The 12,421-nt window shown below is 44.0% G+C and overlaps 1 protein-coding gene and 1 pseudogene across 1 annotated transcript in view; one reads left to right on the forward strand and one right to left on the reverse strand.

The window, feature by feature from the left end:
* Positions 1-2,831: 2,831 nt before the first annotated feature.
* LOC100428436 (N-acetyllactosaminide alpha-1,3-galactosyltransferase pseudogene) lies at positions 2,832-8,918 on the reverse strand (annotated as a pseudogene).
* A 112-nt stretch (positions 8,919-9,030) lies between these two features.
* Positions 9,031-12,421, forward strand: part of CAND1 (cullin associated and neddylation dissociated 1) — a 46,210-nt gene continuing 42,819 nt past the window's right edge. Inside the window, 1 exon segment of the mRNA NM_001261692.2 lies at positions 9,031-9,415. Within this exon segment, the coding sequence (NP_001248621.1) occupies positions 9,348-9,415 (68 nt within the window). The 5' untranslated portion in view covers positions 9,031-9,347.

Raw genomic sequence — 12,421 nt, forward strand, 5'->3', positions numbered from 1 at the left:
GCGACACTACATTGTCACTAAATCAATAGGGGACATTCTAATACAGGTCAGGACCATCTTAGTGACAAAAACTACTTATAACATTGGCCTGGCCAATAGGGGTAGACATATCCCTGTGTTATAAAACTTACTACTATTATACCCTCTATGTAAAACTATAAGACAGACTTTCCCCAAAACTTTCTAAACCTCAAACTGTATCAGTCCAATCAATATTGTCTATAGGCCCAAATACTCATAAATATTTCCAAATCCAAATAAATCAATTCCATTTTAATACCCCCAAACTATGCCCCTTCTCAACAACAACAACAAAATAGCCAAAACAATTATAGCACCCATTTTCCATACAAATAAAATAAAATTTGACAATAAAAATTACAACCAAACAGCTTAACTTCAAATTGCATTTTAAAACTTTTTTCCTTTCCAACTTTCTCCCCAGTCTCAAAATATAACTTGAAAAGAAACCACAAATGTGTTTTACAACCTCAAAATGTTCTTTCCTCTCTTCTCCCAATCTCAAAATATAACTTTAGACAAACTATATATCTGCTTCCTTTCGCCTTAAAATACAGCCTCAAAATGTACTGTAAAGCGCCACTCCCCTTCTTTCCCATACTATACTCCCATGCCTTATGCATATTTATTTACTTACATCCTTGTTAAGTACATGCCATAGTCACATATCTAGTCATATATTTCCATCAAAATGTCAAAGGCCAAATCATAACACAAACCAGACACCTCCAAAATTCTCTCCCCAGTCAAAGCCAAAACTCACTCCCAGCTAAAAACTGACTACAGGCCAGATGCAAAGGCTCACACCTGTAATCCCAGCACTTTGTGAGGCCGTGGTGGGAGGACTGCCTGAGCCAGGAATTTGAGACCAGTCTGGGCAACATGGTGAAGCCCCGACTCTACCAAAAAAAATACAAAAAGTTAGCTGTGCTGGGTGGTGCATGCCTATGGTCCCAGCCACTAGGGAGGCTGAGGTAGGAGAGGATCACCCGAGCCTGGGAGGTCGAGGCTGCATTGAGCCAAGATCACACCACTGCACTCCAGCCTGGGAGGCAGAGTGAGACCCCATGTCCAAGAAAAAAAAAATTGACCACAAAATTGACTGCAATTAATATGTAACCCAATTAAGCCCAAAATGATACCAGGGCCTTCACCAAATCAAACAACAATTAACAATAAAGCCATTAAAACAAACCATGCCTCCTCACACCCTCTTCCTTTCCTACATTCCAAACCCCTCTCTTCCTAAAAAGCTCTATATTCCCTCCACAAAAGGAAGAGCGGAAATTTTAAAAAATTTCACCCATTCTTCCCCTTGCTAATACGAGTAGTAAAGTCTTGCTCTCTTTCTGTCACTTCTCATTATTATTTTGACTCCTTTCTATAAACAAATTGCCGAACTCTTTTGCCAGTTACACATCCAGTTGTTACACTTCCATAGTGCAGATGGAAAATGAGTGGTTACTCTTTGATGTCAGCCCTCCAAGTTGGGGTATGAGGGGCACAGGAACCCTGAGGTCCAGACTAGCTAAGTGGTGAGACTAGCTGATGATCCATTGTCCTCTGATGAAGCCCACATTCTGGAAATGGAAGTCCTTGAAAACCTCTTCAATCCACTGCAGGCATTTGCCTTCTCTGACGGCATCTATATCTCCTCACCAAGGATCTGAAGACACAAGTTGCAGAGTCTGGTAGACTGAATACAACTTGGGCAAAACAAGAAGCATCTTCCATTCAAGTCCCTGCTGTTTGTCAGTCATGGGGTCTACCAGGCTGGAAATCACCCACACTGCCTCCCATTCAGTGCCTGGATCCATGATGTATTTAAGCACCAACCTCATGGCATGTGTTCCTGCAAGGTGGCACTGACCCCACAGTGATCAGCCCCTCTCTTGCACTCTCTCTTTGCTATTTCATGGCACTCATGTTGAGGCTTTGTTTTCACTTCACACTGAGCACCTTGGTTCATTCAGGTTCCCTGGGACTCTGACCATGCACCATCATAATATCTACTGAGAATCTCCACCAAACTTTCACACAGAAACCAGATGACATCCTGATGAGAAAAGAATGGACTACAGATGGCCTGAAACAATCTGTTCTTGAAGTCTTTTGAGGATTGCCAAGGTAAACGGTGTCCTTACTGAAAGTTCTCCGGCTGCAAATCAACTCCATATTCTTTAGATCCATCAGAAACAGGAAAACATTGAAATCAAGGGAATAACCCCCTACAACATATCTCGCTGCCAACACTTCCCTTACCACCCTATTTTCTCCAGGATGTTATCTGACACATGTAGAGTGCTTGTGGGTTTTTTGCTTTTAGATGGAATTTCGCTTTTGTTGCCCAGGCTGGAGTGCAATGGTGCAATCTGGCTCACTACAACCTCTGCCTCCCAGGTTTAAGTGATTCTCCTGCCTCAGCCTCCTGAGTAGCTGGGATTACAGGTGGGCGCCACCATGCCCGGCTAATTTTTTATATTTTTAAGTAGAGATGGGGTTTCACCATGTTGGCCAAGCTGATCTCGAACTCCTGACCTCAGGTGATCCACCCGCCTTGGCCTCCCAAAGTACTAGGATTACAGGCATGACCCACCACGCCTGGCCTGTTTCTGGCTTTGTCTTTGCCTATGACAAGTTCTTTCTGGTTTAGCTGATAGTATTTCCCCCAAATTCAGAATACATAAGAAATCACTGGGAATTTACATCTGATTACCATATATTCATCCTCTCATATTACAAGGCTCAAAGTTACAAGGAGAAATAGTATGTGATTGCGATGTTGGTGTTTCATTAATATTTTCTTAAAGTTGTTTTCTGAGGAAGTAGCCAGAATAATACTCTCAAATTCAAAAAACTGTTGGCACAATTTGAAGTCAGTCATCATTTCTAACCAATGTATACTCTTTTTGCTGCCAAGATAGCTTGACAATTTTAATATCTGCATGATGGCCTATATGATAATCCCAGCAGCATTCTGGGGATAAGATCTTAGAGGGTACGTTGAGGAAAAAATACTTGTTTAGGTGGCTTTCATCATGCCACTCTGCTTCAATGTCATTTGTCCTGGAGGATTCCCTTAAAGCACTCCTGGGTGATGTTGAGAACTTGAATGGGTGTTCCACCAAAAATGGCTGCGTGATAATAAAAATCCCCCTGGCCGAATGGAATGTATGCCACCGACTCCTTCCGTCTCTCATAAGTATTCTCCTCAGGATGTTTCCCCTGCCACCAGGCCTGTAGCTGAGCCACCGACTGGCCCAGGGTCTCCACCCCAAAATTGTCTTCGAACACCTGGTCCACATCCATGCAGAAAAGGAAGTCAACTTCCTGTTGGATGTGGGCCAACATGTACTCCCTGATGGTCTTCATGCCCATCATGTTGATGACTTGCTACCTCTTCTCAGGCTTGATCTCAAACACTCTGAAGAAACACAGAAGACCCAGCTCTATCAACGGCATCCTGGAGATATTATCGGCCATGATGTAAAATATGACTTTGTGGCTGACCATAAAGTACCCATCAGCAGATGTTATGAACTCCTTCAAGTAATACTCTACATATCTTCCGACAGCAAAAACCGTCAAACCCACAGTAATTTTCTGTTTGGCATAAGAATTTTCTGGGATGGTTCTGTTCTAAGTGCCTTCCCACGTAACCGGCACATTCCAACTGGTCACGGTCAGCACCTCTGGGCGATTGTATGGATTAAACCAGTCCCATAGCTGAAGCTCTTTTTTTGTCATCTTCTTTTCTTTGTTCTTTCTCTTTTTCTTCGTCTATGTCTTCTTCTTCCCCTGCTTGAGGATTGTGGGTCCCATTGTTGGAGCAGCTTGGAAACCACCGGCCCTTCCGACCGCCGCTGTCAACAACTTCTGGGTGTTTTAAGTGATACATCCACAAGAGAGAGCCTTCTTGGGTGTTGATTTCCAAACCACAACAATCACAGTTGAGACAACCAGCATGGGAGGAATTACATTTCCTTTGACATTCACTATTTTCTCTTTATCATCTGCTTCTTTCAGTCCAGAGTAAAAGGCAAAACAACAAAGTTCTACTGAGCTCCCTTCTGCAGAAGGAAGGATTCAAGGAAGGGAAGATGCCGTGTTCCAACTCTTGACTGGCAGAACCCAGGCGCCGCCAAAGGCCGGCGCGTGGCGAGGGACCATAAGCAAGACTGTGCCTCCCTCCCCACCCAGGTGGCCCCTTAGCTGTGTCCGCCCCAGCCCGGCAAGGCATGCCGCGGAAACGCATCGGCTTTGACATTCAACTCAGAATTTTATTTCAGAAATTACCAACTAGTTGAATAAATATAGCTCTATTATTCCCTTTAACTCATTTACAACAAATGTAGAAATTGAGCACAGGCCACATGTACTTGGCAGAAGGCTGTTTTAAAAATGAACATCAAACTTATTTTCTGCCAAGACTCTCCTCCCCATCATCCATCCACTCAGCATTAGGTTCAGAAAAAACTACCTACAGAACAGTGGTTTTCAAATTATGTTTCATGGTCATGGTATTCTCATTTCTTGAGATTATACAGGTACAACTTTAAATTCTATGCTCAAATGTGTCAAGCAGCTGCATACTACATATTCCTCTTACACGCTGCCATATTAAATGTTCTGTGGGTCAGGTGCTGTGGCTGTAATCCCAGCACTTTGGGAGGCCGAGGCGGGTTGATCACTTGAGGTCAGAAGTTTGAGATCGGCCTGGCCAACATGGTGAAACCCCTTTTCTACTAAAAATACAAAAATTAGCCAGGTGAGGGGGCGCACCTGTAACCGCAGCTACACAGGAGGCTGAGACAGGGAAATCACTTGAACCTGGGAGGTGAAGGTTGCAGTGAGCTGAGATTGCACCACTGCACACTCCAGCCTGGGTGACAGAGTAAGACTATGTCTCAAAAAAAAAAAAAAAAAGAAAGAAAAAAGTTCGGAGACATGGTACTATTAAGAAAACTGTTTCCTGCACTTTTTCTCTTAACCACAACCCTCCTCAGCAACAACACCCCCCTTCCCCAGCCAACACATAACCCAAGACCCAAAGAGTATTTGCTTCTACTATCAATGGAACTAGTGTTCCTAGGGTTCACAACTTGGGAAATCCTACAGCAGAGCTTCCTTGTAATAATAGGGTGGAAGAATGGAAAGCCATATAAAGCCCTGGAGGGTGTTTTTTTTCCCCTAAGAATTTTGATGTTTTCTTTATTTCACGCCATATCAGAATTGCTTTAGTGAAAATTTAGAGGGTTTTAATTCCATTTGCTTTTATTTCACATTCCTAGTCTCTAGTAGGAGTGACCTTTGTCCAGTTACTTACCCTCTTTGTGCCTCTCATACTTAAAATGTGAAAAACACCAATCTCATAGGGCTGTTCTGAGGATTGAGTTAATACAATGCCTGACTCATAAATAAGTGCTCGGCAGGGCATGGTGGCTCACTCCTGTAATCCCAGCACTTTGGAAGGCTGAGGTGGGCAGATCACCTGAGGTCAGGAATTCAAGACTAGCCTGGCCAACATGGTGAAATCCTGCCGTCTCTATTAGAAATAAAAAAAATTAGCCAGGTGTGGTGGCAGGCACCTGCAATCCCAGCTACTTGGGAGGCTGAGGCATGAGAATTACTTGAAGATGGGAGGCAGGTTGCAGTGAGCGGAGATTGTGCCGCTGAACTCCAGCCTGGGCAACAGAGTGAGACTCCCTCTCAAGGAAGAAAAAAAAAAAATGCTCATAAAGGCCGGCGCAGTGGCTCACGCCTGTAATCCCAGAACTTTGGGAGGCTGAGGTGGGTGGATCACTGAGGTCAGGAGTTCATGACCAGCCTGGACAACATAGCGAATCCCTGTCTCTACCAAACATACAAAAATTAGCCGGGTGTGCTGGCGCATGCCTGAAAACCCAGCTACTCTCGAGGCTGTGGCAGGGAGAATCGCTTGAACCCAGGAAGCAGAGATTGCAGTGAGCCGAGATTACGCCATTGCACTCCAGCCTGGGCTACAGAGCAAGACTCTGTCTCAAAAAACTAAATAAATTTTAAAAATGCTCATAATTATAACAATTATTATTATATACAAGACCTTCTGTCTTTGAAGGACTCAAAACTTTAGTAGAAGCAATTTCTACATTAGAACAGTGATAGAAAGGTCAGAAAGAAAAGCTTAGGGACAAATGAAGGCCACCAACTACCAAAACATTTGGACTTTATTCTGTAATAGTCAGTCACTGAATGTTTTCAGTAAGTAAGCAGTACTGTAAAAACAATGTTTTGGACAGCTCTGAAGTGGTTGTGTAGAATGACTTGGGAATAGGGACAAATAAAAGATTAAAATAATGTGACGATAGCTAATGTTTATGCTTTTCTGGACCTTCGTTAAGTATGTAAGACATATTAGTTATAAATATTATTACGTTCTAGGAAATGTGCTAGGCTCCTTATATAGGATATTTTATTTAACTTTTTTTTTTTTTTTGAGACAGAGTTTCGCTCTTGCTGCCCAGGCTGGAGTGCAATGGCACAATCTTGGCTTACTGCAACCTCGGCCTCCCGGGCTCAAGAGATGCTCCTTGCCTTAGCCTCCCAAGTAGCTGGGATTACAGGTGCCTGCCACCATGCCCAACTAATTTTTGTATTTTTAGTAGAGACAGTTTCACCACATTTGGCTGGGCTGGGCGTGGTGGCTCATGCCTGTAATCCCAGCACTTTGTGAAGCCGAGGCGGGTGGATCACCTGAGGTTAGGAGTTATTTAACTCTTAAAACAACCCTGAGGTAATATCCTGATCATCATTTACCCATGAAGAAACTGAAGCTGAGAAAGATGAACATGAATTGCCTATGACACCAAGTAAGTGGCTGTAAACACGATGTATATTTAAGGAATCTGACTTCAAATAGTATAGTTCAGCTGGAAATTCAAAAGTGAAAGAATTTACACACAGAAAAAGACAAACCATGATTTGCTTTCTGAGTGGACACAGGCTAAAAGAAAGTATTATTGATAATACCAAATGACTGAGGCCTTGAGGTCCACACATACAAAAAAAAGACCTGCTTCTTTGTGTGTGTATGTGTGTGTGTTTTACATTAAATATGGTGGAAAGGCCATTCAGAGCAAAAGGCAATTAATTGTAGCTGAAGCACTAAGGACAGTGCTTCATCACTTGATGAAAGATATATTAATCATGGCAGATGGGTAAAATAAAGAATATGGCATTACTGGGGAGAAAAAATATATTACATATATATTTATTATTATTATTATTTTGAAGACGTTGTCTCACTCTGTTGCCCAGGCTGGAGTGCAGTGGCACGATCTCGGCTCACTGCAACCTCTGCTTCCTGGGTTCAAGCAATTTTTCTGCCTCAGCCTCCTGAGTAGCTGGGACTACAGGCATGCGCCACCATGCCCAGCTAATTTTTGTATTTTTAGTAGAGATGGGGTTTCACCATATTGGCCAGGTTGGTCTCGAACTCCTGACCTCCTGATCTGCCCGCCTCAGCCTCCCAAAATGGTGGGGTTACAGGCATGAGCCACCACACCCGGCCTTTGTATTACATACATTTAAGTAAAAGGACACATGAGAGCAGATCAGAGGTATGTGTGAAATTTAGACACACATTATGAGGCTAAATCAAGTTTCATCTGTTTCATTAACTGCTATTGCCTGACTTTTAAGTACTCAGTAATAGTTGATGAATATAGAAAACAATGGTAAAGGTCAGGTAGATTTGATCAGATTTGAGGTATGTGCTAGTAGAGAGCTATTTCAAGGTTTGTTGTTGTTTTTAACAGGAGTATCAAGTGAGATTGATTTTTCATCTCTTCACCAGGCTCTCTGTTCTTTTAGAAAGGCCTGTCAGCTGGCTCCACCCCTAACACTTTCAGGGATGTTGACCCCTACCTGGCAAAATTTGTGTTTAAAATCCCAAATATTAAGCAGATGAAAAACTTGGATAGTAAATACTTCAATAACTCCACGGATTTGTCTGTCTGACGGAACAATACACAGCTGCAGGTCTATCAAGGCTACAAAAGCTAACTACAGAGATAGTCTTTTAGCTATTTTGAAAACAGTAGGGCCTGACTACAGTCATCTGTCGCATACCCATTAGTCTTACTAAGGTCCTGTTGGCGTCAGAGAGGTGGCTCTACGATGCACGGAAGGAGTGTTGTCTGGCCAGAGAAGTGGGGAGGCTCAGCTGCCTTGGGAGGTGCAAGGAGTAGCGCTAGGAAGTCGCTGCTAGGCCTCTGGCAAGAACACCAACTGACCCGCAATGCGCCTGGCCAAACTGCAGCAGCTTGCCCTACAAATACCGCATAACAGAAAAACCCCGTATTGGACAAAATAAGAATCCGCGGCAGAAACGGCGTGCGCGGCGATTCAAAGGTTTTTATCTAGCACTGCTCCCCTTCAGACTACATATCCCAGCATTCAGTCCTTCCGGGGGGGCCAATGAGTAAGCTACAAGTTCCCGCAGCCAATCACATTATTAGCCAGTGTATCACCCGACTGAATTCTGGGATTTGTGGTTTTCACGTGGCAACATTACCCCATGGTGGTTAAGGCAATGCAGGCCACGCGTCTGATCCCAAACGAAAGCTCCCTGTTATAATTCTTATGTTGGTTCCGCAAGCTAACTCCTTAATTGTCGTTACTCCTAGGCTTTCTCTTTCTCAAAGCTCGTAATCTTTTTCTCTTAATGTCATTAAATAATCAAATTATTTTCAGATTACGGCCCACTTGCTCCACTCGTCTCCTGTCCTTTAACCGTTGCTTTAAAGTCTCGCGAGAACAGCCCCTTTTTTGTCGTTGTCATGCCTCTAAAAGGCGGGTCACGCGAAAACTGACATAGCCTTCAGCCAACCGAATTGTCTTGTAACTCTCGTCTTCATAGCGTGCGCGGGGAGGCCTCCGTGAACTCTGACCTTAGTTTTCCGTAGCGTCCCGCGTCTGCCGACCCCGCCCCCGGAGCGAAGGAGGCGGGCTTTGGCCTTTTGCCCTAGGGAGCGAGTGCGGAGCGAGTGGGAGCGAGACGGCCCTGAGTGGAAGTGTCTGGCTTCCCGTCCTGCCGCCCATGAGCTCGTTCTCCAGCGAACAGCGCCGTCGTTAGGCTGGCCCTGTAGCCTCGGCTTACCACGGGACAGGCCCACGCCTCGCCGGGGAGGGGGCAGCCCGTCGAGGCGCCTCCCTAGTCAGCGTCGGCGTCGCGCTGCGACCCTGGAAGCGGGAGCCGCCGCGAGCGAGAGGAGGAGCTCCAGTGGCGGCGGCGGCAGCGGGCAGCAGCTCCAGCAGCGCCAGCGGGCGGGATCGAGGCCGTCAACATGGCGAGCGCCTCGTACCACATTTCCAATTTGCTGGAAAAAATGACATCCAGCGACAAGGACTTTAGGTGAGGCCGAGACCCGACCCTCACCCCACCTCGGGGTTCTCGCTGCCGCGGCCCTGGCCGTCACGCAGGCCTTGCCCCACCCCTTCGGCCGTAGCCGGTAGCTTCGCTACCCCGAGGTCTCCAGCGCACTGGTCCGCTGGCCTCCCGATCCCTCCCGAGCCCCTTTCCTCTCCCCTCTTGCAACCCCATCCCCCCATTCTTTATCCTAGGCAGTTGTCCGCCGCAGTCTCTAGGCCCCGTTTGCGTCTCTAAGTGCCCCCACATCCTTCCCTGCCCCACTGGGAGGCGATTCTCGCGTCTCAGGTAGCGCGAAGGGGCGAAACCACCCACCATTGTGGAGAAGGGAGTTGCTCTAGGCCGGGAGACCGGGCGCCGGGCCTACTCTCTTGCCATCCTGCGTCGCTAGGCCGCCCTGCTCGCTGGGGCCCAAGCTGCTGCCCACTCGGGGACCCGGCGGCCTCCTCTCTGCCCGCAGGTGCGCGTGGGCCTTGCTGCATTCGGGTGGAATGGTGAACTTTTGCGCTCTTGGCTGATATATACTTCTTTTTTTGGATTATTTCTTTTCTTGAAGGTGGGAAGAAGGGGGAGGGGAGCCAGGATGGAGGAAACTTCGCTCGTAGGGTTTTCCCGCCAGCATCACTGTCAGTTCCCCTTGTCAGGTAAAACCCGCTTAGGAACTCGGGGTTTCAGTCTCATGTCCTCATATCGAAAATCACTGCCAAAGGGATGGATTGCTGGATCTTGATCATAGCAGACGGATCTTCTTCAAAAGGAAGAGGTGTTTAATACGGAGCTTGTGAATATGAAGCTTTATTACAGCAGTTCTGTTCAGGAGATCTGTACTGTTGGTTCCAAATTGTTGTAATATGCGTAGTCAAGATTTGTTATATTTTTACAGGTTATCTTTGTTTTTTGTTTTTTTTACTTGCACGCTACGGTGATTGTTGCATTCTTTCCCGCCTCCCATCTCTTCACAAATAAGTTCTCAATCTTAAAAAAAAAAAAAAAAAGGTTGCTTATTTCCTTATACCTGTTTTGTTCTCTAATGCTTTAGTGGTTGTAATTTGGGTGCATTTTAAAGGAAAGAACAAATAGTCGTCAACTAAAATTGTGACTAAAGAGCTCGTTTGCTTGTTTCGTATGAACAATATGTGTTAACACCTGAAAATGTGTCCAAACCGTGTGGACTGGGAAGAACGTTTAGGGTTTGTGAAAGGAGAGAGCCGTGAAAAAGTAGTAATTGTGTTTCTGATTAAATTGATGTACTGGCTTATTAAAATAGTCAATGACCACAAAACCATATATTACTTAAAAAAATATTTCTACTTAGGCAGCTTTTAAGTGTTGTATTTAAAGCTTAAAAATCAGTTTGCTAATGGTAAAAATTTTAGTATTGTAACTTTTTTGAGGTGACATAAGTTTGTTTTGTGTATTTTAGATTTGTGTAGTTCTAGCGCCAAAATTAAGAATCTTGGGGCAAATAAAAGTTTTGTGTTGTTTAACGGATTGGAATGCCTTTTGATTTTTGGGGCTTTGCTTGCTTCCAATTCAAGTAATGGATAAGGTGTGTCGTGTGATTTCCTCCCCATTGCTGTCAGTTTGGCTCATCTGTAAAGGTAGTACATTTTATTCTGATTGTGGTCAATTTCAGTCTGAAGATAGCACTTTGTAATAATACAGTTTTGTTCAGCTAGTCAGACTTCTGTATGGGTATAAGTTTAGAAAGGCTAAATAAATTATGTGGTGATACCATACATGTGATTATTTTTGAGACGGAGTCTCGCTCTGTTGCCCACGCTGGAGTGCAGTGGCATGATCTCCGCTCACTGCAAGCTCCGCCTCCCGGGTTCACGCCATTCTTCTGCCTCAGCCTCCCGAGTAGCTGGGACTACAGGTGTCCACCACACCGGGCTAATTTTTTGTATTTTTAGCAGAGATGGGACTTCACCGTGTTAGCCAGAATGGTCTTGATCTCCTGACCTTGTGATCCACCCGCCTCGGCCTCCCTAAGTGCTCGGATTACAGGCGTGAGCCACCACGCCCAGCCTAAAGCTTGCTTTCTTAAATTTCCTGTGAAAGAAAGACAACATATACATATCAAGGTTTTTTTTTTTTAAAACAAAGTTAAATGAAAGAATAATGCTCTGATACTAAATGACAGTCACTGCTGAATTTGATAAAGATTATGAATTTTGGTTGTACTGAATCAAAACATTGCCTGGAGGATTAGTGTAATATTGGTATATCCCTAATAGTTGGTGAATGCTAGGTAGGATATGTTTAGGACCAGTATGTGATTTCCAGTAATTTGACATCATTAAGATATTTTTATTAACTGCCTTCTAAAAAACATTTTTATAATGTGCTGTAGCCATCTGGTTAATAGGTCTTTGGAACTAAAGCACTTTATATGTTCAGTTTAAACAGACATTTAATAATTAGAGTTTGGAGTCAAGAATTTTGAAATTTTTCCTGCATATTTTTAGCATAGGCATTTATTTTAATTTGTTCTTTTTTTAAAAATGATGCTTTGTTCTCATTAGAAGTTTATTTATTTTGGCTTAAATACCAAGAATTGTGGCTACATATTTTAAAATACCTAGCACTAGAAGGATCTTGAGGGCAAGGTTAATTAACATTATGAAATGACCAACATTTGCAAAGCACTCTGCCTGTACTAAGGACAAGAGAAGAAAACAGTGCTCCAACATGAAGAGCAAATTTTATTCTCCTCATGGTAGAATCCAAAGAGAATTTGACCTAATCACAAGATCTGGGTTCTAATCATGTGTGATTCTTTGTTATGAACTGTAAGATCTTGTGCAAGCTACTTAATTTGAGATTACATTTTCACTTCTGAGAGGCGTGGACATGACTAATTACAAAAGGTTGCTTATAGGTATAAAATTTCAGGTCTATGTAGATAATTATATAGTCCATTAATACAGAGAAGGGACAGGAATGAATGCAGGCTTAAAACTTTGGAAATGTCAGCATTTTAAAAGA

This window comes from Macaca mulatta, chromosome 11, assembly GCF_049350105.2.
Source record: "Macaca mulatta isolate MMU2019108-1 chromosome 11, T2T-MMU8v2.0, whole genome shotgun sequence".
In the NCBI taxonomy this organism is placed as follows: domain Eukaryota; kingdom Metazoa; phylum Chordata; class Mammalia; order Primates; family Cercopithecidae; genus Macaca; species Macaca mulatta.